General features: G+C 44.1%; 2 protein-coding genes across 4 annotated transcripts in view; both read right to left on the minus strand.

The window, feature by feature from the left end:
* Nucleotides 1-20,534, minus strand: part of LOC147106099 (ataxin-10-like) — a 205,430-nt gene extending 184,896 nt beyond the window's left edge. Inside the window, exons 1-4 of the mRNA XM_086008863.1 lie at nucleotides 20,324-20,534; nucleotides 16,062-16,170; nucleotides 13,225-13,394; nucleotides 11,568-11,675 (exon numbers count right to left, since the gene is read on the minus strand). Of these exons, the coding sequence (XP_085864989.1) occupies nucleotides 11,568-11,675; nucleotides 13,225-13,394; nucleotides 16,062-16,170; nucleotides 20,324-20,437 (501 nt within the window). The 5' untranslated portion in view covers nucleotides 20,438-20,534. The remainder of the gene's footprint in view (nucleotides 1-11,567; nucleotides 11,676-13,224; nucleotides 13,395-16,061; nucleotides 16,171-20,323) is intronic.
* The window catches only part of LOC147106100 (ataxin-10-like), a 135,755-nt gene continuing 128,641 nt past the window's right edge, over nucleotides 20,498-27,611 (minus strand). For all 3 annotated transcript variants that reach the window (XM_086008859.1, XM_086008858.1, XM_086008861.1), the window contains 2 exons: nucleotides 23,467-23,547; nucleotides 20,498-20,625 (listed from right to left, as the gene is read on the minus strand). In XM_086008859.1, the coding sequence (XP_085864985.1) occupies nucleotides 20,587-20,625; nucleotides 23,467-23,547 (120 nt within the window). In that variant the 3' untranslated portion in view covers nucleotides 20,498-20,586. The remainder of the gene's footprint in view (nucleotides 20,626-23,466; nucleotides 23,548-27,611) is intronic.

Here is a 27,611-nt window from a genome sequence, read left to right on the forward strand (position 1 = left end):
AGTCAGGAGAAGATGATGATATCAAACCTCCTCACTTACGCCAAAGGTTTATCATCCGAAAGTGTAAATACGTTAGAGGAAGCTGACATCGAAGAAGTGCTGAACATTGACAATGATGCACCTGTTGTGAATTCGTTGAGTGATGGGGAAATTGCTGAAATTGTGTCAAATAAAGACAAGCATGAGGACAGTAGTGATGATGATGATGACATTGTGAACACAGGTGACAAAATCCCCATAGACGATATGGTGACAATGTGTGATCAGTTAATTGCTGGCCTTGAAAAACGTGCATTTATCAGTGAGCAAGAGATTATGCAAGTTTACTCAATTAAAGAGAGACTGCTTAGACAGAAACCAATGTTAATGAGACAGATGACACTGGAAGAAGTCTTTAAAAAGGCCGTCTGTCGTAGTCATGCTTCATCACTTGAGAATCCTGTTCCTGGCCCATCTTCAGATGTCCAACTCCAACCTGATGACAATGATGCCAACACTGATGTACCCTCTTCTCCAAGATCCTCAAGCCAGATGTAATGCTGCTTCATCACTTGAGAATCCTGTTCCTGGCCCATCTTCAGATGTCCAACTCCAACCTGATGACAATGATGACAACACTGATGTACCATCTTCTCCAAGATCCTCAAGCCAGATGTAATGTACCTTTATTGCATGTTTATGTACAGGTATTTAGCTTAGTTTGTACCTGTACATGTTTGAAGTTTTACTGAATGTTTTCCTTACAAATAAACTGTACTACAGTATTTATCCCTGTAACTACAGTATTTATAGTCGTTATTTTCGGATAAGGGATAGTGTATCCTTTATCCGCACTCCCGAAAACCGAATTACCTCTGAAAACCGAAGTGTTTTCGCGCACCTTCCGAAAACCGAAATTTTCCTAAAACCGAAACACGGCTGGTCCCGAGGTTTTCGGATAAAGGATAGTCTACCTGTACAGGTTTTCCCGGGAGGGTAAGCCTGCAGAAGTTAGAAATGTAAAAAGCAGGCGTAAGGCCTGTTTTTTACAAGGTAAGTGGTGAATTAATTAAAATTAAAACATTTTTTCCACAGGTTTATTATTTTTTTAAATACTTTAAAGCAAGGTAAGTTTATTTTTAGCCCAGTTAGAAAATAATATTTTTTTTCAAAAATTTAAATTATTGTTTGAAAGTTATTTCATGTAATTTATAGTTTATTTTAAAAATGAGATTCTTTAAAAATTTATTTGAAGATTCAGTGTTGTTTTGGGGCCGTAGTATTTATAAGTCTTGACAGCACTTCCTGTCAGACTTATGAATGGAGCATTCCCTGCTCCGATTGGCTCCCCATGGCCCACGTGATCCCAGGGGACGCATCAAACTAACTGCGCCCCTGGGATACGCAAGCACTGCGCGCCGGCAGCTGGGCCAGGCCCCGGATCGGAATTCCACGGGGGCCCACAGCTCAACGGCCGGCGCACAAGGTAAGTGCAGATCGGGGGCTTGCACCCGCGGGAAGCCCCCAACCCGAATTTCTGGGCCAATGTCTTCCAAATGAGACATTACAGGAAACTTTGTGATATCCGGCACCGACAGGACCGAGCTGTTGCCGTTAGATCAAAACTGCCGGACATGTTGAAACATACGGAGATTTTCAGCTCCGTGTGAATCAACAAACCCTGTTGCTAACAGCTTCAAAACAGTCGGCTACAGCTTAAAAGCGTCTCTAGCTGAAGCTGTTGCTTAGCTACAGACCTTGCAGAGCCTGACTGGGGGAAAAAAAAAGCAACGAGAAGTAAAAATACTTATAGGAAACGGCTCCTGAATTTTGCCGGTAGATAGAGCTTTCTGGACTTTTAACCTCCGGATAAACCAAAGTTTCCTGTACATGGAAGCCCCCGTCTGCCTGGTCAGGTGGCACTTTTTGAAGAGGAGGGGACTTCTCTCGGTATGATAGCGAGCAATTATCCCTAAACCAACAGCATCAAACAAGATCATCTGGTCATTTATCTTATTTGTGTTTGTGGGCCCTTGCAGTGTCCATGTTTGTCTACATATTAGTGACTACACTTCAATAGTACTTTTTTGGCTGTGAAGCACTTTAGAATGTCCCGAGGATGTGAAAGGCATTATCCAAAATGCAAATTCTTTGTTTTGCTCTACTTCTTACCTTCTTTAATTCTCGCAACCTCCTTCAGCCCCAGATCAACATTTGCATCCCTCATTCCTCCAACACTATAGCAGCCACCAGGTTCCTGACCTCAAACTCCCTAAACAGTTCTCCTTACCCTCCTCTCCTCCTTCTTTCAAAACCCTACTGAAGACTTTTCCTTTGTGCTTCACTGCCCCACTCCAATCTATCTGCTCTTTCTCTCCTACACAGTATCCATTTTTTTCTCTCAATAATGCACACTGATGCGAGAAGCACAAATGCACGTTTTTTTTGGCAGCTGTTTTAGAAATCTAGCCAGTTCATTCTTTTGTATATTTTGTATCCATTTGTGCTGTTCCAGCCAGATGTAAAATTCCATGCATTTCTACGCTCCTGAACTGAATTTAAATTCAATTCATTAAATAAATCTGGAATAAAAAGCTAGTGTCAGTAATGGTGACCATGAAACGGTCGTTAAAAACCCATCTGGTTCACTAACGTCTTTTAGGGAAGGGAATCTGCTGTCCTTACCCGGTCTGGCCTATATGCGACTCCAGACCCACAGCAATATGGTTGACTCTTAACTGCCCTCTGAAATGGCCTAGCAAGCCACTCAGTTATACCAAACCGCTACAAAGAAGCATGGATTGTAGCAGTTCAAGGCGGCTCACCACCACCTTCTCAAGAGCAATGAGCGATGCGCAATAAATGCTGCCTTTGCCAGCGACGCCCACATCCCATGAACAAATTAAAAAAAATTAACCACTTACAACAAACTTTGGTATTGATACTTAGAACTGAACTCAGGCCCGAATTTTCCGGGGGAGGGGGGGGGGGTGTCTGTGGGCAGGATCAGTAGCGGGTCGGGTGGGAAAGTGCTTTTTTCACAGCGAGTCGGGACCCCGCTGTCAACACGCCTTTCCCAATGTCGGGTCTGTCAGCACTGAGCAGACCCGACAGGCAGTGGCAGGTGACCCAATTAATCTCATTAACATCTAGTTGACATATCATTAACAGGCTTTTTTAACTTACCTTTTCACTTTAACTTAATGGCCACAGGAACCACGCTGTTCGGGACCACGGCTGTCAACCTGAGGCGGGGGTTCAGTGGCCATTGCTCCAGCTGATTACAACAGCTTCAAATGTACAGTAAAAGCTCCCACCTGACAGATCATCACTTTCCTCAGCCACAAGCTGTTTCTCAGTCCATTTCCAGCACAGATTCTGTAGGCTTTCCATTTTCCATTCACCTCATTGGAAGAACTTGCTCACCATTGACAGAATGCTTCTGTCATCTCTACTTCACCTGCCATCTATTCCATCAACATGGGTGCCCTTTATACGGTCTCACCTTGGTCCTCAGAATCTGACCACGATCAGCTCAAACACTAGCAACACCAACAACCTTCTCCACAATCACCTGATGTTGCACAGGACTCAGGGCATCAGCACCCAACCACATTGCTTCCCGGGAGGCCAGGTTTGGCCTCACCATGGCCAAATTTACTTCACTTGATACTGAACACCCTGGCTGCCATATGATGTGCCAGGTTGGCACCACCCCACACCAGCACCATAAAGCATCCCTACAATGCCCAAGCCATTCCTTTCACACTCATCACCAGTGCAGGGGGGGGGGGGGGGGGGGGTGTACCCTTACGTTTCACCATTCACTACAACTCACTAAGCCACTTCCAAAGGGCCACACAAATCTGTCCAAGACTGGAAAGTGTTGAAAATAAAGATTTTTATGTTCGTCAGCACATTAATACAAACTTTACTTAAACATTGGATAAAACTCCCAAGGGGCTATCCTTGTGTGTTGTTAGTTGGTATGATAGCATTAGGATGAGGGTGAGTGTGAGGGGTGGCTAGTGAGATGGGGATGTGATAATATAGATAGAGGGATGGGTAGCGGTGCAAGTTGGTGTGAGTAAGGAGTAGGGTAGGGAAGGCAGAATGATGGGGATGTAATGAGAGGTTGAGTGTGGCTTTGTTCTAACGTTTCGTCATCTACAGAGATAATTGAAACGATGGGTAGTGGTGCAAGTTGGTGCGAGTAAGGAGTAGGGTAGGGAAGGCAGAATGATGGGGATGTAATGAGAGGTTGAGTGTGGCTTTGTTCTAACGTTTCGTGATCTGAGATAATTGAAACGTTTGCACCACTGCACCCAGGTCCTCCTGACCACATCCCTGCCTGTGCCCTCCTCTGCAATGTGCAACCAGGCTGTGTTGGTCTCCTGGGGAGGTCTCTTCCACCCATGGGAAGGGAAGAGGACCTGCCTGCGTGCTGTGACTCCCTCCATAAGCATATGCAGGGAGTCATGGGAGAGCCTGGATGCAGCCATGCACCTCTGTGCAGTGCTCATCAGTGTTTGCAGCACTTCAACGCTGTAGAGCACCGACAGCACAAATGTCAAGATAAATTTGGCCATGGTCCCTTTAAGGAAACCGGCTGATGGTGCATCATGAATGACGCCAGCAGACCCGCTTCCTCTAATTGGCCCAAGAAACGCACTGGGCGGGCGTAACAAGGCCCATCAACGGAAAGTCATTTCACAGAGTGGGATGGAGCCAGCAGTGGGGCCGCGACCCTCCACTGAAATCGCCCGCCACAGATTCGCTGAGGTAAGTAAAATCGCAGCCTCAGTGCTTTGCTCAAAACTCTTAAATTTGTTTCAAAATATTACACATCATTCTACTTCCAATTCCCTGCACTAGGGATTCCAGTTCAAACAGCCACATAAATTTCATAATCTAGCACATGTATGACAACTTGATTTCTGAATTCAAGCATCCAGCGCAAACCTCATTCCAATTACAGTTCATGTAATGTAGAGTTGCAGTAGAATCATGTTCTATCTTGTCAACATTTTCTTTGAAACACAGTAAACCCCCCCCCTAGAATTTTGTGCTTCAGAGTCACGCAGAAAACATGTTTGAACAAAGAACGTTGTACTAAAGGATTTTTTAAATAAGATTTATACCGCACGTGCAATATCAATAGTCTGAGTCAAAAGTGGCAGATATAGAAGCATCTTACAATTACACTGCATATACCCCAACTTCCTCTTGCTAAGCCTGCCCGCTGATTATTACTTAATTTATTTTTAGCTGCTCCATTATTTTCCTAATTTATGCTTATTTTGACACTCGCCTTCCTATAGTTCCCCTCCACTTCAGGCTCAGTTCAGGCTCAGTTGGTAGCACTCTCACCTGAGTTAGAAGGTTGGGGGTTCAATTCCCAGAGACCGGAGTACAAAAAAGCTAGGCTGACACTCCAGTGCAGTGCTGAGGGAGTGCTGCACTGTCGGAGGTGCCGTCTTTCGGAGGAGACGTTAAACCGAGGTCCCGTCTGCCCTCTCAGGTGGATGTCAAAGATCCTATGGCACTATTTCGAAGAGGAGCAGGGGAGTTATCCCCGGTGTCCTGGCCAATATTTCTCCCTCATTCAACATCACTAAAACTCATCATCACATTGTTTTTGTGCTGTGTGCAAATTGGCTGCTGTGTTTCCTACATTACAACAGTGACCACATGGGAACGGTAGCATAGTGGTAATGTCACTGGGCTAGTAATCCAGAGACCTGGACTAATGATCCAGAGACACGAGTTCAAATCCCACCACAGCAGCTGGGGAATTTAAATTCGGTTAATTAAATAAATCTGGAATAAAAAGCTAGTATCAGTAATGGTAACCATGAAACTATCGGATTGTTGTAAAAAAAAACGTCTGTCCTTTACTAATGTCCTTTAGGGAAGGAAATCTGCCGTCCTTACCTATCTGGCTTATATGTGACTCCAGACCCACAGCAATGTGGTTGACTCTTAACTGCCCTCTGAAATGGCCTAGCAAGTCACTCAGTTGTAACTAACCGCTACGAAACATAAGAATGAAACCAGACGGACCACCCGGCATCGATCTCGGCACCGGCTACGGACATGACAACGGCACACCCAGCCCAGTCGACCCTGCAAAGTCCTCCTCACCGACATCTGGGGACTTGTGCCAAAAATCGGGAGAGCTGTCTCACAGACTAGTCAAGCAACAGCCTGACATAGTCATACTCACAGAATCATACCTTTCAGCCAATCCCTGGGTATGTCCTGTCCCACAGGCAGGATAGACCCCGCAGAGCTGGCGGCACAGTCGGGAAGGAATGGCCCTGGGAGTCCCAACATTGGCTCCGGACCCCATGAAGTCTCATGGCTTCAGGTCAAGCATGGGCAAGGAAACCACCTGCTGATTACCACCTACCGCCCTCCCTCAGCTGATGAATCAGTACTCCTCCGTGTTGAACACCACTTGGAAGAAGCACAGAGTAGCAAGGGCACAGAATGTACTTTGGGTGGGGGACTTCAATGTCCATCACCAAGAGTAGCTTGGTAGCACCACTACTGACCGAGCTAGCTGACTCCTGAAGGACATAGCTGCCAGTCTGGGCCTGCGGCAGATGGTGAGAGAACCAACACGAGGGAAAAACCTACTTGACCTTGTCCTCACCAATCTACGTGTCAACAGGTGCATCTGTTCATGACAGTAATGGTAGCAGTGACCACCACACAGTCATTGTGGAGACGAAGTCCCATCTTCACACCGAGGACACCCTCCATTGTGTTGTGTGGCACTACCACCGTGGTAAATGAAATAGATTCAGAACAGATCTAGCAGCTCAAAACTGGGCATCCATGAGGTGCTGTGGGCCATCAGCAGCAGAATTGCATTCCACCACAATCTGTAACCTCATGGCCCGGCATATCCCTCACTCTAGCATTACCATCAAGCCAGGGGACCAACACTGATTCAATGAGGAGTGTAAAAGAGCATGCCTGGTGCCAACCTGGGGAAGCTGCAACACAGGACTACATGCTAAACAGCAGAAGCAGCATGCTATAGACAGAGCTAAGCGATCCCACAACCAACGGATCAGATCAAAGCTCTGCAGTCCTGCCACATCCAGTCGCGAATGGTGGTGGACCATTAAACAACTAATAGGAGGAGGAGGCTCCATGAGCATCCCCATCCTCAATGATGGTGGAGCCCAGCATGTGAGTGCAAAAGACAAGTCTGAAACGTTTACAACCATCTTCAGCCAGAAGTGCTGAGTGGATGATCCATATCGGCCTCCTCCTGAGGTCCCCACCATCACAGAAGCCAGTCTTCAGCCAATTCGATTCACTCCACGTGATATCAAGAAATGGCTGAGCGCACTGGATACACCAAAGGCTATGGGCCCCGACAACATCCCGGCTATCGTGAAGACTTGTGCTCCAGAACTAGCTGCGCTTCTAGCCAAGCTGTTCCAGTACAGCTACAACACTGGCATCTATCCAACAATGTGGAAAATTGCCTAGGTCAAATCCAAGTCGGCCAATTACCACCCCATCAATCTACTCTCGATCATGAGCAAAGTGATGGAAGGTGTCACCGACAGTGTCATCAAGCAGCACTTACTCACCAATAACCTGCTCACTGATGCCCAGTTTGGGTTCCGCCAAGACCACTCTGCTCCCAACCTCATTACAGCCTTGGTTCAAACACGGACAAAGGAGCTGAATTCCAGAGGCGAGGTGAGAGTGACTGCCCTTGACATCAAGGAGCCCTAGTAAAACTGAAGTCAATGGGAATCAGGGGGAAAACGCTCCATTGGCTGGAGTCATACCTAGCACAAAGGAAGATGGTTGTAGTGATTGACCTTCGATCATCACAGCCCCAGGACATCGCTGCACGAGTTCCTCGGGGCAGTGTCCTAGGCCCAACTATCTTCAGCTGCTTCATCAATGACCTTCCCTCCAAGATAAGGTCAGAAATGGGGATGTTCGCTGATGACTGCAGTGTTCAGCGCCATTCACAACTCCTCAGATAATGAAGCAGTCCATGCCCGCATGCAACAAGACCTGGACGACATTCAGGCTTGGGCTATAAGTGGCAGGTAATGACTATCTCCAAAAAGCGAGAGTCTACCCACCTCCCCTTGACATTCAACGGCATTACCATTGCCAAATCCCCCACCATCAACATCCTAGGGGTCACCATTGACCAGAAACTTAACTGGACCAGCCACATAAATACTCTGGCAACAAGAGCAGGTCAGAGGCTAGGTATTCTGCGGAGAGTGTCTCACCTCCCGACTCCCCAAAGCCTTTCCACCATCTACAAGGCACAAGTAAGGAGTGTGATGGAATACTCTCCACTTGCCTGGATGAGTGCAGCTCCAACAACACTCAAGAAGCTCGACACCATCCAGGACAAAGCAGCCCGCAAGATTAGCACCCCATCCACCACCATAAATATTCACTCCCTCCACCACCAGCGTACCGTGGCTGCAGTGTGTACCATCTACAAGATGCACTGAAGCAACTCGCCAAGGCTTCTTCGGCAGCACCTCCCAAACCTGCGGCCTCTTCCACCTAGAAGGACAAGGGCAGCAGGCGCATGGGAACACCACCACCTCCAAGTTCCCCTCCAAGTCACACACCACCCTGGCTTAGAAGTATATCGCCGTTCTTTCATTGTCGCTGGGCCAAAATCCTGGAACTCCCTACCTAACAGCACTGTGGGAGTACCTTCACCATACAGACTGCAGCGGTTCACCACCACCTTCTCAAGGACAACTAGGGATGGGCAATAAATGCTGGCCTTGCCAGCGACGCCCAGATCCCATAAGCGAATAAAAAAAAACTTCAAAAATATTGTCTGTAAAGCGCTTGGTGATGTCCCGAGGTCGTGAAAGGCGCTATATAAACGTATGTCTCTTTCTTTCTTATTCCTGGTGCTCTTTCCATCTTGCTGCTTTTCATTCCAGTTTCATTTTATGAAGCCCCACCACAGCCCCCGCACCACCCCCCACCCCCATCCAATCAGCATAAACAGGACCCAGAGTCCCAGTGACAGTGACCTCAAACAAATTGCACTATTCATGGTATCACAACACCAACCATTCTATCACCTTTCACAGGACAATACGCATATCTTTCAAATGTCAAAAGGCAATAGTGCGTGTAAAACAAAGACACCTGGACTGGTAGTTTTAACATCCAGTGGAAATCTCATTCCAATTACAGTTGCACAAATCTGTCTGGTACCAAAGAAAACAATCCACTTGTGACAACACCACAGCCGAACTGAGGTTGGGAGTTTTTCTGCCCCAGGCTGCAGCCTTATTTTCCAGAAGCAACACCTACCCAATGTCTCTACATTTTAATTGAGAGGAAGCCACATATAACGTGAACTTTGCCAGAGGACAGGATGTGCCAGAATACCTTTTGTTACATCCCTGAAGCAAAATACGACTGGCAGATGAGCCATCAATTCAGCAAAAGTGAGTTTTATAATTGTTCATTAACGAGAAATCAGAGCGTAGTATTCTTCAGTGAGTGAGATCAGTGGCCAATAGAAAATTGTTGCCTGATGCGAGAATGTACAAGCAAAAACTTGCCCCGACTGAAAACATTTTCCGATTTTAAGTTTCATTTTTGTTGAGTTATATTCTCCATGTTAAAAACAATTTTTCAGAAACTATTGCAATTCAGGATTACTGTATGACAATGTTCTTCGAGACATTAGAAACACAATTTTGGTCACTACTATAACCCTTGGGTCAAAAAAGTGTACTGCTACAGCCCTCAGCTGCAAACACTACATTTGTTTAGTGGGGAAACGACACTTGTTTTGTGGGGTTGGAAACAGTGCTTTAGATTTATAGCAATGATGATTCTATTAATTGGAGGGCAATCAAAATAGGTTTCTCCACAGTATTTATGTGGCTGGTCCAGTTAAGTTTCTGGTCAATGGTGACCCCCAGGATGGTGATGTTGGGGGACTCCGCAATGGTAAAGCCATTGAATGTCAAGGGGCGGTGGTTAGACGCTCTCTTGTTGAAGATAGTCATTGCCTGGCACTTGTGTGGCGCGAATGTTACCTGCCACTTATCAGCCCAAGCCTGAATGTCATCCAGGTCTTGCTGCAAGTGAGCATGGACTGCTTCATCAGCCGAGGAGTTGCGAATGGAACTGAACACTGCAATCAGCAGAGAACATCCCCACATCTGACCTTATGATGGAAGGAAGGTCATTGATGAAGCAGTTGAAGATGGTTGGGCCCAAGACACTGCCTTGAGAAACTCCTGCAGTAATGTCCTGGGGCTGAGATGATTGACATCCAACAATCACAACCATCTTCCTTTGTGCTAGATATGACTCCAGCCAGTGGAGAGTTTTTCCCCCCCCCGATTCCCATTGACTTCAATTTTACCAGAGCTCCTTGATGCCACACTCAGTCAAATGTTGCCTTGATGTCAAGGGCAGTCACTCTCACCTCACCTCTGGAATTCAGCTCCGTTGTCCATGTTTGGACCAACGCTGTAACGAGGTCTGGAGCCAAGTGCTCCTGGCTGAACCCAAACTGAACATCGGTGAGCTCGGATGAGAGTTGTCCTGTTTTTTGTGGACAGGACATACCTGGGTAGTTTTCCACAATGTCGGGTAGATGCCAATGTTGTAGCTGTACTGGAACAGTTTTGCAAGCGGCGCGGCTAGTTCTGGAGCACAAATTTTCAGCACGACAGCCAGAATGTTGTCGGGGCCCATAGCTTTTGCTGTATCCAGTGCGCTCAGCCGTTTCTTGATATCACATGGAGTGAATCAAATTGACTTCTGTGATGGTGGGGACCTCAGGAGGAGGCCGATATGGATCATTCACTCAGCACTTCTGGCTGAAGACGGTTGCAAACACTTCAGCCTCGTCTTTTGCACTCATGTGCTGGGCTCCACCATCATTGAGGATGGGGATGTTCATGGAGTCTCCTCCAGTTAGTTGTTTAATTGTCCACCACCATTTGCGACTGGATGTGGCAGGACTACAGAGCTTTGATCTGATCCGTTGGTTGTGGGATCGCTTAGCTCGGTCTATAGCATGCTGCTTCCACTGTTTAGCATGCATGTAGTCCTGTGTTACAGCTTCCCCAGGTTGGAACCTCATTTTTAGGTACGCCTGGTGCTGCTCCTGGCATGCTCTTCTACAGTCCTTATTGAATCAGGGTTGGTCCCCTGGCTTGATGGTAATGCTGGAGTGAGGGATATGCCGGGCCATAAGGTTACAGATTGTGGTGGAATACAATTCCGCTGTTGCTGATGGCCCACAGCACCTCATGGATGCCCAGTTTTGAGTTGCTAGATCTGTTCTGAATCTATTTCATTTAGCACGGTTATAGTGCCACACAACACAATGAAGGGTGTCCTCAGTGTGAAGAGGGGACTTCGTCTCCACAAGGACTGTGTGGTGGTCACTGCTACCAATGCTGTCATGGACAGATGCATCTGCGACAGGTAGATTGGTGGTATTACTCAATTACGTTTATTATCAACCCACTACTGGTTAGCAATGTAACACTACATATAGTTTGCTTCCTTATGAATGTTGGGAACACACTGACCTGGAATTTGCAGTCAGCAGCGAAGCGAAGGCGTTCGCTGTTGTCCCCGAAGTATACTCCGCACAAGGATCTCACAATCCCTGTGTCAAGAACGTTGGGTTTTCCGACCTACGATTTAATTCAATGGAACTTAATGGGGATCCCCTTGTTCGAGCTATTGTGACATCAACAATCAGTCTAAGCAGCCAATCAAAAAGCAGAATTCTCACAGACAGCGAACAAGGAAGTGAGTAAGCTGTTCAAAGTCTAACTTTTTAAAATAGTTAGAGAGAGCAAAAGAAAGATTGGGGTTCTCCCATGGGGATAAGGCATATTTCTTTAAAAAAAAGTTATTTTTATTAAAATGGACAAATTTCACACTGTAGAATTAAAGTCAGTTTTCCAGCCCCTTAACCTTTGTTTAGCAGTCAATACGAACATATGCTGTTAAAACCCCAGTTACATCTAATCCCTTTGAGTCTAACATTTAGTGGGTACTTACTGTGGAAGAGCCGATGTTTGTCAGTTTCAATGATTTACGAGATTTCACCGATTGCTGGCTCTGTGGTGGGGGCACAGCACAGCCAGTTTAGGAGCTGTCATTGACAGACTGCAACTTCGGGATTTCCGCATGCGCTTGTGCCAAATCCCGAAGTTGAGTCAGTTTCAATGGCGGATTGACGGCGAACACTGCCAGTTCGCCGTCATTCTGACCGCAAATTCAGGGCCATTAATTAGTTCATCTTGTAATTGAAAACTCTTCAGTCTAGTGCTAAACTGTAATGGCCAACACAGTATTTTCAATTGAATTATTTTGAATATAGTAATTTTATTCACATCCATTTTCTCCAACCTTATCCTGAAGGTACTGACTCTTGCCAACTCTCAGTTCAATGGCACCATCAGCCCCTCCCACCAATTGTCACTTAAGTGGCCATTCTTGACATGAAGCTAGACAGACAGTGAGTTTAGCGGGCTAGTCAACTGTGTAGGGCATCACAGACTAGGTCTATCCTGTCCTCTTGACATTCATTTTCTGGTAAAAGTCACTGGATAGCAATTAGGAATAGGAATCCTGGGTTAGTTTTTCTCTCCTTACTCTCAGCGGCACTAAAGCCAATTGTAGCATCTGAACTATGATCAACTAACTCAACACAGACTGAGGCTTGAACCTAGCACTTTCCTGTTCTGTATTGGTCAGTATCATTGCGACCATTTACCTGAAAAATCACAGCTTTAAAACTATCTTGACAATGGGTTTTTAAGTCACCAGCATTGAAGGGACGCTAATGTCCTGTTGGGAGGTGAGCAATTCTGGTTAACTTCTAGAATAGCCAAGTTCTTTTCATAATTGGCAGTTCTGATTTATTCAAAGGGTTTGATCCTCTTATCTATACTGCTTCAACACTTCAAAATTAAAACTATTTCCAGTAGCACTGCATATTTTAATTAGAAAATAAAAGTTTACAGTATAAAACACTATGGTTCAGATCACGCTACTTTTGTAAATTTACAGTACAGCTTTTAGGCGACTGGTACAACAATTTGCAGCTCTTGAAGAATAAAATGAATGCTGCACTTTTCCTCTTCAGATCTGAAGCCAATGTCGCCAGCGTAATTCCGCAACACTGAAAAGTCATTTTTCTATAAACAAAATAACCAAGTTAAAAATTCTCACCTTATCTTGGTTTTCACTGTTGTTATAACAAAGATTCCCGATCAGATGGATCAAATGAGCTTTAAAACCCACAGCAGGATGGGAGTTGTGACTGGTGAATGATAACGACTGGGATACACTGAAGATATTCCTGCTTTGTTTTCCTGCTAGGTGCGTCTGATACAGAAGTTCTGAAAAAGAAAGTGATAATCAAGGGATAATATAAATTAAGAGAATATCCAATATCTTTGTAACTAATATAATCCAGCTTAAATAAAAGGCTATTTTATTTTCAAAAATGTATTACTTCATATTTTTCTACACTGCACCTGCCACCTATCCTCTAGCCCATCTATTGCTCCTTCAGTTTTACACAATGCTTTTCACAATTTGCCATACCTGTTCATTTGTTAGCATACGGAAATGTTGATATTTGGTCCCTCAACCCTTAAATCCAGATTGTCGCATGGCTTTCTTTTTATTAACTGCCCCGTTAAGTATTAATTTTTACTATAAATTCCAAGTTTAACCTAATCTCCCCATTTACCCATAGAATCTAATTCACTCCATTTTTTTCCTCATCATTGTACATTTGTACCCTTTCCATCTCCTATTTAAATATTTTCCATTGCAGATCTATGGTTCTATTTGCCAACTTTTCCTTCCATTTAATCTGGGCAAGATCGTTTTTTTAAATCTCGCTATAATTTACGTTTTTCCAAACAAGTACCCTTGCCCTCGACTTCTCTTTTTCCTTTCCTATTACACTGAACCCAATTAGATTGGGGTCACTGTTTCTCAAATATTTACTTACTTTTAGGTCGCCTACTTGTTCCACTTTATTACCAAGAACCAGGTTAAGAAGTGCTTCCTTCATTTTTGGATTGGCAATATATTGTTTGAGAAAATAGTCCTGAACAAACTGCAAAAAACCTCCCCTTCCATAGCACAAATAATTTGCCTACCATTTTCCCAGAGAAGTCGAAGCTAGGGGAGTTCACCCCAGTGTCCGGGCCAATAATTATCCCTCCACCAACGTCACTAAAATAGATTATCTGGTCATTATCACAGTGCTGTTTGTGGGGGGCTTGCTGTGTGCAAATTAGCTGCCGTGTTTCCTACATTACAACTGTGACAACACTTCAAAAGTACTTTGGGACGTCCTGAGGTGCTAGATGAATGAAAGTTCTTTCTTTTCTATCCCCGTCTATTTTTGAATCATTAAAATCTTCAATAACTATGACTCTGTTAGTACACACCTATCTCACTTGTCTACAAAATTCATCCTTTTATTTCTTTCCCACTGTTTTGCCATTTATAATATACTCCCAGTAATTTCCCACTTGTTATATCTCAGCTTAATCTAAAGGGATTCTGTGTGGACCACATCTACATAAATCCTTATACCCCAGTGCTATGATACTGGCCGAGATTTTGTGGTCAGCAGCAAACCAACGCGCTCACCATTCATTATGCTTACACTTGCCCATAGAATTTCTGTGGACTTTTAAACTGATTTGGAGTCATCAAAGCAGCATGGCGCCCTCTACAGGGCATCTGGACCTGTGTGAACATTGTGTCCCTCAACCAATCAGATTGAAGAATCTTTAGTGAGACACGCAGAGTCTAAACCAGGAAGTGTAAGTTAGAATATTTAATTCAATGTACAGGAAGAAAAGGAAAGAGATGAGACAAAAAGTTAAAAAATTAAATTTTTTATAAATTTCCAACAATAATTAAAATCTGAAGGAATGAGACTCCACACTTGTAAAAGTAAATTTTCAGTACCAGAGAGGTTGTTTGGCCGTAATTAAGACTGATCACAGCATTAAAAATTCACTTACACTTGAATGGACATGCCCTAACTTTTTCTGGCGTGTTTAGTGGTATCTAGTGGAAGTACCGCAACTTCACGTCCTTAATATGTTTGAATGCTGAGATACCAGTGTAGCAAAGCTTATGGAGGAGCAGGGCAAATTGGACAGCAACTTCCTGATTTCCATGTTTAACTGCGCATGTGCGGTTGCCGGAAGTTGCTCCTTAATAACGCCGATAGCCTCACCGTTACTTTTACTGCAAAATCCAGGCCATTGTCTCTAATTTATTCCCTAATTCCTTCCTATCCCTTCTGAAAGTTTTATAACTTGAAAGGAAGACTTAATTGCCAATCCTAACTCAGCTACTGCCAAATTTACATTTCTGCTATTATGTCATGATTTTCTGTTTTAATCAACGATTCTAGTACTTGATATTTTTTTTTAGCCTGCGGTATCGGAATGCTAAAATTTGGGCCAATGGCGTCAGTCTTCAGGTAATGCTGAATTGCAGCTAAACCAATGAAATAAACATTACTGTAATTTTTTTGGCACCATGAAAAAAAGAGAGCAAGTTTGTATTGTTTTGAAGTGTTCCCAGTTAGCCGTTTGCCCTTTTTATGAACACTGTGCAGCTGAGTGCTCTCTTTCAGGATTCATATTCCAAGTGTCTCACTTGCTTGGGCACCTGCCATCTGGGTTATCCACTCAATATCTGCAAAGCTTTAAGTGAGACGACTCACAGGCTTGAACCCAGATAAGATTACAACAGATATTTTGCAATGCTGACCCTAATGTATTATATGCCACAATAGTTTGCTCTTGTGGTTTATGAATTGGATTGCAGCTACCGATAAACCCACACATGGTTTATTTTTAAAAATCATCGCTGTAATAATTGCTAAAGGAATGATTAACCAAACATTTTCTTGAATTTTTTTCTGAACTTTACTCATCAAGCTTTTATTTTATAGTAAATGTTGCGTCACCCTTCAGAACCCTTCTCACAATTGTACAATGTATAGCTTTTTTTTTTGCACTTACCAACAACAGTTTCTACCAGTCCAGGTGAGCTCTGCAAGTAACTGAACTTTTCATGGTTTGAGGTTGTTTCACAAAGAATATCAAGAAGCCTGATCACAATGAGGGCTTCCTATGCACAAGAAAATCAAAAGGAAGAATTACTTGTTGGAACACCTAGAAATGATACACAGAAGGTAACCAGGTCAAGTTAACAAAACCAAAATCACAATAAACATTTTGCAGTTAAATAAATGTTCCAAACGTAGATTAGCAAATGTTGTCTTTTGAAATGCATCAATCTTCATCAACAAAATCATTTTACAGCAAACCCACCAATTTTTCTAATTTAAATGAAGCCAAATGCAGTTGACTATTTTTTCAAGTGATGATTCAACATGTACACCCAAGCTCAATTAGTTGTTGTGACCATTGGTTTAATGCAAGTTCCATTTAATTTGTTTTTTTAAAAACATGATACACCAGTTCTGTTTTAACAGACTGAATTAACAGTACATTGTGGTGCAGGCAGGAAGGGAAAAGGAATAAAAATAACTCCCTTGCCCATATGGGTTTAAACAATTCCAGTGTTTGTGGAGCGAGTATCCAATCGCATTATTTTGTGAAGACACAATGCCCAGAATCACTGGCAGCGAACAGTTCCCTCACAACCACAGATAGTCCCAGAATGTCTGGAAACAATTTGTCAGATCTGTATGCGTCTATGCATGCCCTCATTGGACTCATCAGTATGAAGAAACCGAGCAGGCTATGAAAGACTTCTCAATTCTCCATTTACCAGAGAAATCAAGTAGTCAGTCATGCCATCCAGAGGAATGGGAAGCAGACTTGGGGCTGCATTTCAAACCTTCTAAATATGGAGTAATATATCAAGGTATATTGAAGGTCCTGGTTCCATCTCATTCAGATTAGCATCCCCTACAGAGCAGATCTGACACACTAGGCTATTAAAAGCTGGCCATTTCTCAAAGGCAGCCTTTCGGAGTAGGCCGGGGGGTGTGGGGAGGTCAGCCTAAATCTACTTCTTTTGTCACTGTGCCAAAACAAAACCCTCTGGGGTGGGAAACTTCGGTTCTTTTTGATACAATTGAGGAACTATTTCTCTTAAGCCTGAGGTATACCAGGATTCCTGGCCCATTCTTCAGTCTCAAAAACAGCAGGGGGAAAAAAATATTCTCAATGTTACTGGTGGCCAAAAGGCCGATGCTGGTGGGGCAGAAAATTACATTCTATAATGAACAACTCAATACAGGAAACTTTGTGATATCCGGCACCGACGAGACCGGCGTGTTGCCGATCTATCAAAACTGCCGGACATACAAAGTTAATGTTGATGCATACGGAGGTTTTCATCTCTGTATCTGACAACAAACACTGTTGCTTAGCAACAGCGTCTAAAGAGTCGGCTGCAGCTGCAAGCGTCTCTAGCTGAAGCTGTTGCTATAGCTACAGACCTTGCAGTGCCTGACTGGGAAAAAAAAAAGAACGAGAACTAAAAAAACTTATAGAAAACGGCTCCTGATTTTTGCCGTTAGATCGAGTATTCCGGACATACAACCTCCGGATAAACCAAAGTTTCCTGTAGTACAATGCACTTAAAACATGGATCTAGAAAAATAGGCAATAATAATGCGGAGTTGTGCTGTGTTCAGGGTGATGTGGGGGATTGTGGAACAAAAGGGCAGAACACCATATAGTAGGAATGAGTGGGATGCATAATTTAAGTCTCCTGAAAATGCAAAGATAAATACCTTTGAGCAACAAAACGGCTAGCCAGCCATTAGAGGTTTCATTTGCACAGGGAAGGAATATTTAATTTCAGCTGTCAATGGAATGATTTGTTGTTGTGTCAGCCTGGGTTTCTTGCCCTGCTATTGCAAAACAAAATGGCCCAGAATTTGCGGTCAGCCGTGAAGTGACGGCGCTCGCCGCTGACTTCGAAGAAAGCTGCCCACAAAGATCTAGCGATCTCTGCGGCGTGAATTTCACCTGTCCCGAAGTTAGTGTGAATCTGACATCAAATCAAGCGATTCTCTAGCGTCTAACAACAGTGATGTCATCAAGCAGGCTGAGCAGCCAATCACATTGAAGAATTCTCACAGACAACAAACCAGGAAGTAAAATGCACAGATTATAATTTACTTTTTATAAATTTTACAGAGAGCAAAATAAAGATTGACACATAGACATAGGATTAAGGTAGATGATGGATGTCATAAACAAACTTCAAAAACAAATTATATTAAAAACCATGGGCCATAATTTGCGACCCCCACGGGTGCTTACGAGATGTGTATGTGCCCGTAGGGGCCGCGCAAGTTCCAGGTTTAGGCACGCAAAGTACATGCGCGAAAACCCAGAACTTGCAATGTCAAGAATTCTCTTGACAGACGATCCGCATCCCCGGGAAAAGGCCCTCTGCGGGCGGAGAGTTGCGTTATTACCCAACGTCCGCCCACTGAATGCCAGTGAAATTCTTCTTATGCCTGGCAAAAGGCCTGCCCTGCTTTTACCAGCATAAGAGTTTTTAAAAATAGAAAAATAAAATTTTATTACTCATTTATACTTTAAAAACCCTGTCCAATAAGGCAAGTTCACTTTTCGCCCCATTAAAACATTAAAAAAAAATTCAAAAAGTTAAATTTTTGTTTAAAATATTTAATTAAATGGCATGAATGGGGATCACATTGGTTGGGCCAGCCCACGTGATCCCAAGGGCGCTTGCTAACCACATGCGCCCGAGATGTGTGGGCCTCTACCCACGCGTACCCGGAGAGGCCCAGGAGCCTCCGACTGCAAATTTTGGGCCTATGTAATTCTTATCATATTAATGGAAAAATTTGACATACGTAAATATAAAATTCATTTTTCAGCGCTAGAACGGTTCTTCAGCAGTCAATACACCGCTAAAAACCCAGTTACATCTCTTTCAATAAGGCTTAACTTTTTAGGGTTGTTTAACAGCAATATTCCAGCATAATAGGGGAAGTTTTCATTAGGAACTACATTTCAACAACAAGTATTTATATAGGGCCTTTAATGTAGTAAAACATCCTAAGGTGCTTCACAGAAGCATTATAAAAGAAAATTTGACACTGACCCACAGGAGCTATTTGGGCTGATGATCAAAAACTTTGTCAAAGTGGTAGATTTTAAGGAGCATCTTGAAGGAGAAGAGAGAGGTAGAGGCACGGAGAGGTTTAGGGAGGGAATTCCAGAGCTTAGGGCCTTGGTAGCTGAAGGTACAGCCGCCAATGGTGGTGCAGTTGAAATCGGGGATGCTCAAGAGGCCAGAATTAGGGGAGCGCAGATATCTTAAAGGGTTGTGGGGCTGGAGGAGATTATAGCAATAGGGAGGGGCGAGACCATGGAGGCATTTGAAAACAAGGATGAGAATTTTAATATCGAGGTGTTGCTTAACCAGGAGCCAGTTTAGGTCAACGAGCACAGGGGTGATGGGTGAACGGGACTTGGTGCGAGTTAGGACACGGGCAGCAGATTTTTGGATGACCTCAAGTTTATGGAGGGTAGAACGTGGGATTTGAATGGATTGTTGGCTCCGGGGATTTCCACAGCGCAACTTGTGGAGAAGGGTAGAATCACTGACAGCAACATCTGAATTTCCGCTTTTATCTGCGCGCACACTGACCCCAGAAGTTGCGATCACTTTCAGAGGAGTAATGACGGCAATGCTAACAGTTTTGCAGTCATTACCACCACAAAATCTGGGTCAATGTGTATCTGTATTACCACAGTATGGGAGCCTCATGGTTATGGTACTGGACCAGCAACCTGAAGCTTATAAATTCAAATTCCACCATGGCAAGTTGAATTCATAAACTCTGGTAATCCGTGGGCCAGCACCAGAAAATAACCATGAAAGCTGCTGTTGTGTTGCAAAACCCAACTTCAGGGAAGTGAATCGGTCACCCCTAGCCGATCTGGCCGACATGTGAATCCAATCCCACACTATGTAGTTGACTCTTAATGCCTACAGGGTAACTAAGGATGTGCAATAAATACTGCCTTGCTAGTGTCGCCCACATCCCAAGAACAAATATAAAAACATTACTGTAATAAAATCAATAAAGTTGTTTAATATTTATTTTGTCGAACACTAGTGTTCACATTTGTAACTTGGCAATGAGCAACAATGATCATTGTTGAACAACACAGAATGTTCAATTCATCACAGCAATTGATCAGGGAATCGTTGCAATAAACCTAAAGAAGCTGACCTGTTCAAACCATAGTCATATACCCACCTCAGCTGGGAGCGAAATCGTCAACTCTTTAAGCCCTGTACACAACGTTAATCGTACTATGAAATGAAACCTCTCTTTTCCAGCCTGAGTTGGTGACAACAGCAAATGGGGCATTTCCCCATCCTACCTCATCCTCTGCATCAGTAGCAGAGGTGAATTTCAACACTGCTATGCCTTTCTCTTGGAAGCAGCCTGCTAGAAATTGCATCATCCTCACAGGAACATTCAGCTTGTCACTGCCAGCTGGAGATCCCAGGCTCTTCTCACTCAACTTCGCAGATATCAGATCCAATACGGTAATCCTGTAACAAAAGATTATAGGCATCAGACCCGTTACTTACATTACCTATACAAAAGTCACAAAAAAATTATTGCAAAATATCAATTATATATTAAGGGCAGTGAACTATGTGACCTTATGATCAGTGAAATAATACATGTCTGATTAATTTCGGTACATTCTGGTGTGTAGTGCCCCAGATGGATATTAACTTTAGTAGGATTTATGAACAACAAATATATATACCATAATATATATATTTTTAACTGCAGTCTTGTTTTGCTTTATAAATTTATTTTGCTGCTGCTAAAATACATTAAAATAGTCCCTTTTTAAAATTAGTGTTTTTCCATATTCCGTACTTCAGATCCCCATTGCTCCAACTGGCCCAAGCAAAAGGAGGCAGATCGAAATGTGATTCAGCTAACAGGCAAAGCATTTCTGCACGCAGAGCAGCCTGATTCGGTTTACTCTTCCCTCAAAGCAGCACAGCTTGTCCAAAGACTGTAGCCACGTTTGAGTATCAAGGATCAGAGTGTAAAACAGATACAGGATAACGGCTACTTTTAGGAAAATTACAAAGTAGTAACCTAAATAAAGAGGTCAAACAATGTCTTCGTCAAGGAAGACATTTTCACACTACTGTGGCATATTGCCATTTTTGAAATGTGGAGGGAATCATTTCAGGATGGATACACTAGCTGTTCTGTTCTTCACTTTTTCACCTGTTTGTATGACTCGGAGCCTCTACACACCCCAAAGAAAATAGTCAGAGCAGGTGTACATAGAGGAGTTGATGGGGATACCTGAAGCATCCTTCCAGAGGGAAGGCCCAGCAAACATCTCCTCACCCCTGAATAGACACCCTACACTAGAATTTCTGGCTCCTCAGTCAGGCGGGCACCTTAAATGTGTCCCTAGTGGCACAGACAATATTTAGATCTCCCCAAACAGGTATATGCTTTGGCTGGGTCAGCGTCAGAGGTTACAGGCCAGTGTTGGGAATTCAGGCCCTTGAACTGTTGTAAATCACTATTTACTCCTGCATGGTCTAATTACCAATAATTATTGTTCAAAGGGCAAAACTCCTAGGGGGTGACGTTTGATGGAGGCGGGACTGCTGCGCGTTGGGTTTTAGTCCCGCTTCCATCGATGTCTGGCCAACCCATGCTATTTTCCCTTGATTGGCCTGCTGGGAGGCCAATTAAGGGAAAGCCGGTCAGCGTATGAAGTTTCATCTGTCAAAAAATTTGACAGATGAATGGTCATCGTTTGACAGCTTTGAGAAGCCGTCAAACACTGACAATCTCTGCTCTTTGGTGAGTCCTTGTACTCAAGACTCACCAAGCCTCTTTCCTGAGCAGATATCAGACAGCTGTTGCAGCGGAGAATGCAGCAGCCATTCTGTCATCTCTGCCGTGGAGATGAGGCAGCTTCGCAGCCTAAAGGGATGAAGCCTGGAGGAAGAAGCAAAGGTAAGTAATCTTATTAAAACACTTTAGACTCACCTCACACACTTACCTCTCCACACTTGGACTCATCACTCACCTGCACACCAGACATCTCGGCCCCTCCGACCCCCGCCTCGCCTCGCTGACCCTGGTGAGGTTCGGAGCAGTCGGGAAGCCCACACTTTAGGGCTCAAAATAAGGATTAGGCAGTTAATTGGCACTAATCCCCTTCCCGTCTCAAGGAGATGGGACCTGGTGCGGGTCGGGTACCTGCCTCCTGGGAAGATGGCACGGAGGCGGGTTGGGGGCGGGATGGGTACCCGCTCCCAGATTCTGCCATTTTCCCGGCAATCCCGCCTCCCCAGGGCTGGGAAAATCGCCCTCCCTAGTATCCATGGAAAAACAGCAAAAAAAAGGGTAGAATTTCTGAGCTAAAATGATGGTCAGCTAACGGTGGGTGGAGTGGCTTGATCTGGATAATCATCCCATTTGCCATGGAGGTGTGAAATTATACCTTCCAAGATCAACCTGACTCCAGCATTGGCCCGTATTTTCCGATCGGAGCCTTCCTGCGTGCGGAGGCCTCCGATCTGGAAAAAATCTACGCCTTACCCGAGGGTTCCAGAGGTCCAGCCATTTATGATCCTGGGCCTCTCCACAACGAAATGCGCAGGGCCCACGTATCCCAGGGGCGCATGCGGTTCGCAAGTGTCCCCGGGATCAGGTAGACCTGTCAAAAGTATGAATGGAGATCACTCCAAAAACACATCAAATAATTCTTTTTTTTTTTTTAAATCACATTTTTAAAATAAGTTAAAATTACATTAAATTAAAATATTTAGAACAAAAATAAACTTACCTTTTTAAAAAGTATTTTAAAATTATAAATATGAGTGGGAAAAACATTTTTTTTTTTTTACTTTTTGTAAACTCTTATGCTGGTAAAAGCAGGCCTTACACCTGCTTTTACCAGGCGTAAGATTTTTGAGTGAGTTCAGCGGACGGAGGTTCTGCAGAAAGCGGAACGCTCCACCCGCAGAGGCCCTTCTCTAGGGCAGGCGTCTGATCTGTCAAGAGGATCCTCAACAGATCGGAAATGCCGGTTTTCAGCGTATGTGCTTCGCATGCCTGAAACAGGCATTTGCGAGGTCCCTACAGGGGTGTACACGCCCGTAGGGATCGTAAATACTGGCCATTAAGTTCCTCTGTGGGCAGCAAATTATCATCTCTAATCAGGATACTTTGAAAAAACCACACATTTTCAGTAAACTAGGTAAAGCATCCAGACTGATAAAAATTTGACTGAGCAATTTTGAGAGTTAAATAACAAGCATGTTTGGAGCAATCAGGACTTGAATAGCTGAGGCCAAAGATTTGAGAAGCAACAATCCAAAACTGGATTTTTATCCTACCTTTCTTGATTGTTCAATTTGGTGTACATAGCAGCCACTAAATCTGGACAGGAGAGAAACTGGTCTGTTACAATCAGAAATCTGAAAAGAGAACATTAAACTCCTGTTAAATTATAAGATTAATAATATTCCAGCACGGCATTCTTCAATTATAGCCCCTATGATTCTATAGGCAAGAAAGAAGGAACATGGTCACAATTCAATTTAATGCTTTTCAGGACATTTGCAATAAATACTTTGGGTCACATGATGCACATTGTTGAAACAAATACAGCAATTACCTGCAACCAATTTACAGGAACCCAAGTAAAAAGAGTTGTCATTTATCCACCTGGTATTGCATCAGGAGGTATTTAAATATTATGGATATGGGAAATATAAATGATACAATACCAAGTGGATAAATGACAACTTTTACTTGGGTTCCTGTAAATTGGTTCCAATATCAATTTCTGGTCTGAACAGAGTTAGATAAACTCAGCCTGGGATGCATGAGGAGTGCAGCTACTGGCTTCAGCACCCCTGGGATGGGGGAAGACGAGGGAAATGGGGGTAGGGGGGAAAAGAGGAAAAAAAATAAAACATCAGCCAGGGTCGTCAATCCAGACTGTAATCTATTGAATCGTGCTGGAAAGTAGAAGTATGTGGATATCAGATCATGTTCGGCTATACCGTACATTTTTTTTATTCATACATGGGATGTGGGCGTCACTGGCAAGGCCAGTTTTTATTGCCCATCCCTAATTACCCTCGAGAAGGTGGTGTTGAACTGCCTTCTTGAATACAAATTTCGGAGGGCAGTTAAGAGTCAACCACATTGTTGTCTGGAGTCACATATAGGCCAGATCGGGTAAAGACAGCAGGTTTCCTTCCCTAAATGACATTAGTGAACTTTACGGGTTTTTAATCCGGTAGTTTCATACTAGCTTTTTATTCTAGATTTATTTAATTGAATATAAATTTCCCAGCTGCCATGGTGGGATTTGAACTCGTGTCACCAGATCATTAGTCCAGGCCTCTGGATTACTAGTCCAGTAACATAACCACTATGCTACCGTACCCCGTAGATTTGACAAATAGCTTGCCGACAATGTCTCGCCTTAGAATTGAACACCGGCCATTTGGCGACATACTGCTGGAAACCCTGGAACTGTGTGCTGGCACGAGTTACCAATTTTAGAAAAGATGGGGGAGAAAATTGAAAAGTAAGAATGAGCAAGAGGTACTGGGAGTTAAGAGTAAGCAAGAAAACATCCCTTTTCAGCACCAAGCCTGAGAAATGCCACAGAGATGGTAGCTTCAATCTGGAGGCCAGATGTTTTAAAGAAAAAGTCACTTATTATTTATTTTAAACACTAAGTATAGGGGCATAGACAAATATCCAAGGATAACGGGAAATTACTGTCATAGCTTGAACTATTTCCCTTCAGTAATGTTAACCAAAACAAAAACTTATTAACCATAAAAGCTAAACAAGCACACATCAGAAACTGCAAAAATCATTTAACTAGGCAACAAAATCTGCCCAAGCAGTGTAACTGAAGCACAGCAACCATTTATTGCCTTGGTAACTGCAATATATAATCACTTAATTATACAGGAGCAAAGTGCTCTTTTTGGCACTTCTTTGTTGTAAAGCTATTAAATAGTTGAACCCTGGTTCAATAAGGAGTGTAGAAGAGCATGCCAGGAGCAGCAGCAGGCATACCTAAAAATGAGGTGCCAACCTGGGGAAGCTGCAACACAGGACTACATGCATGTTAAAAAGCAGAAGCACCATGCTATAGACAGGGCTAAGCGATCCCACAATCAACGGATCACATCAAAGTTCTGCAGTCCTGCCACATCCAGTCGTGAATGCTGGTGGACCATCAAACAACTAACGGGAGGAGGAGGCTGCATGAATCTCCCCATCCTCAATGATGGTGGAGCCCAGCACGTGAGTGCAAAAGACAAGGCTTCAACCAGCTTCAGCCAGAAGTGCCGAGTGGATGATCCATATCGGCCTCCACCTGAGGTCCCCACCATCACAGAAGCCAGTCTTCAGCCAATTCGAGTCACTCCGCGTGATATCAAGAAACGCCTGAGCGCACTGGATACAGCAAATGCTATGGGCCTCGACAACATCCCGGCTATCATGCTGAAGACCTGTGCTCCAGAACTAGCCCGCCTCTAGCCAAGCTGTTCCAGTGCAGTTACAACACTGGTGCCTATCCGACAATGTGAAATACTGCCCAGGTATGTCGTGTCCACAAAAAGCAGGACAAATCTAATCCAGCCAATTTCCGCCCCATCAGTCTACTCTCAATCATCAGCAAAGTGATGGAAGGTGTCATTGACAGTGCTATCAAGTGGCATTTACTCACCAATAACCTGCTCACTGATGCCCAGTTTAGGTTCCGCCAAGACCACTCGGCTCCCATCCTCATTACAGCGTTGGTCCAAACATGGACAAAGGAGCTGAATTCCAGAGGTGAGGGGAGTGTGACTACCCTTGACATCAAGGCAGCATTTGATCGAGTGTGGCATCAAGGAGCCCTAGTAAAACTGAAGTCAATGGGAATCGGGGGGGTAAGAGAAACTCTTCACTGGCGGGTGTCATATCTAGCATAAAGGAAGATGGTTGTGGTGGTTGGAGCTCAATCATCACAGCCCCAGAACATTGCGGCAGGAGTTCCTCAGGGCAGTGTCCTAGGCCCAACCATCTTCAGCTACTTCATTAATGACCTTCCCTTAAATATAAGGTCAGAAATGCGGATGTTCGCTAATGACTGCAGTGTGTTCAGTGCCATTCACAACTCCTCAGATAATGAAGCAGTCCATGCCCGCATGCAACAAGACCTGGACAACGTTCAGGCTTGGGCTGATAAGTGGCAGGTAACATTCGCACCACACAAGTGCCAGCCAATGACTATCTCTAACAAGCAAGAATCTAACCACCGCCCCGTGACATTCAACGGCATTACCATTGCCGAATCCCCCACCATCAACATCCTGGGGGGTCACCATTGACCAGAAACTTAACTGGACCAGCCACATAAACACTGTGGTAACAAGAGGTCAAGTCAAAGGCTAGGTATTCTGCGGCGAGTGACTCACCTCCTGACTCCCCAAAGCCTTTCCACCATCTATAAAGGCACAAGTAAGGTGCGTGATGGAATACTCTCCACTTGCCTGGATGAGTGCAGCCCGAACAACACTCAAGAAGCTCGACACCATCCAGGACAAAGCAGCCTGCTTGATTGGCACCCCATCCACCACCTTAAACATTCACTCCCTCCACCACCGGCATACCGTGGCTGCAGTGTGTATCATCTACAAGATGTACTGCAGCAACTCACCAAGGCTTCTTCGGCAGCACCTCCCAAACCCACGACCTCTTCCACCTAGAAGGACAAGGGCAGCAGGCGCATGGGAACACCACCACCTCCACGTTCCCCTCCAAGTCACACACCATCCTGACGTAGACCTGTATCGCCGTTCCTGGGTCAAAATCCTGGAACTCCCTACCTAACAGCACTGTGGGAGTACCTTCACCACATGGACTGCAGCGGTTCAAGAAGGCCACCAACTCGAGGACAATTGGGGATGGGCAATAAATGCTGGTCTTACCAGCGAAGCCCAGATCCCATGAGCAAATTTTAAAAAAAATAGGAACAGGAAACCACTGTTGCTGGTCAAAAATATTTTGTAGCTTTATTGTTAATGCATCTTTGTGAAATTAGTATTTTGTTACGGTATCCAAGTCAAATGCATGGAAAGGGTCTGTTTGTTGAAGTGGGTGTACAGTGAATGTATCCATGTACTAATACATATACACGATGACAGTTCTTTGAGGTCAGGGAAGCACCAATGCTCAATTCGGCACCAGAGTCCTGCACAACTTGTATCTGATTAGTTCAAGGGCCCAGTAATTTATGAAAGAAAAATGGTAATTTATCAAACTAGAAAAACACATAATTCTGTATCATTCATGATCTCCATGTCTGAAAAACTGATGTTGACCATGTCGTGACTATCTTCCTTGGGGGATCTTTAGGATTGGGGTGGCTCCAACGTGACATGCCTGCCAGTGGAAGACTGAGAACAAAGTCAAACCTCTGGGGCAAACTCAATCATCTGATACTTTAGCTAAGTGGGTCCCT

This window comes from Somniosus microcephalus, chromosome 16 (genome assembly GCF_052327205.1).
Source record: "Somniosus microcephalus isolate GS21.2 chromosome 16, FLI_Smic_1.0, whole genome shotgun sequence".
Lineage (NCBI taxonomy): Eukaryota > Metazoa > Chordata > Chondrichthyes > Squaliformes > Somniosidae > Somniosus > Somniosus microcephalus.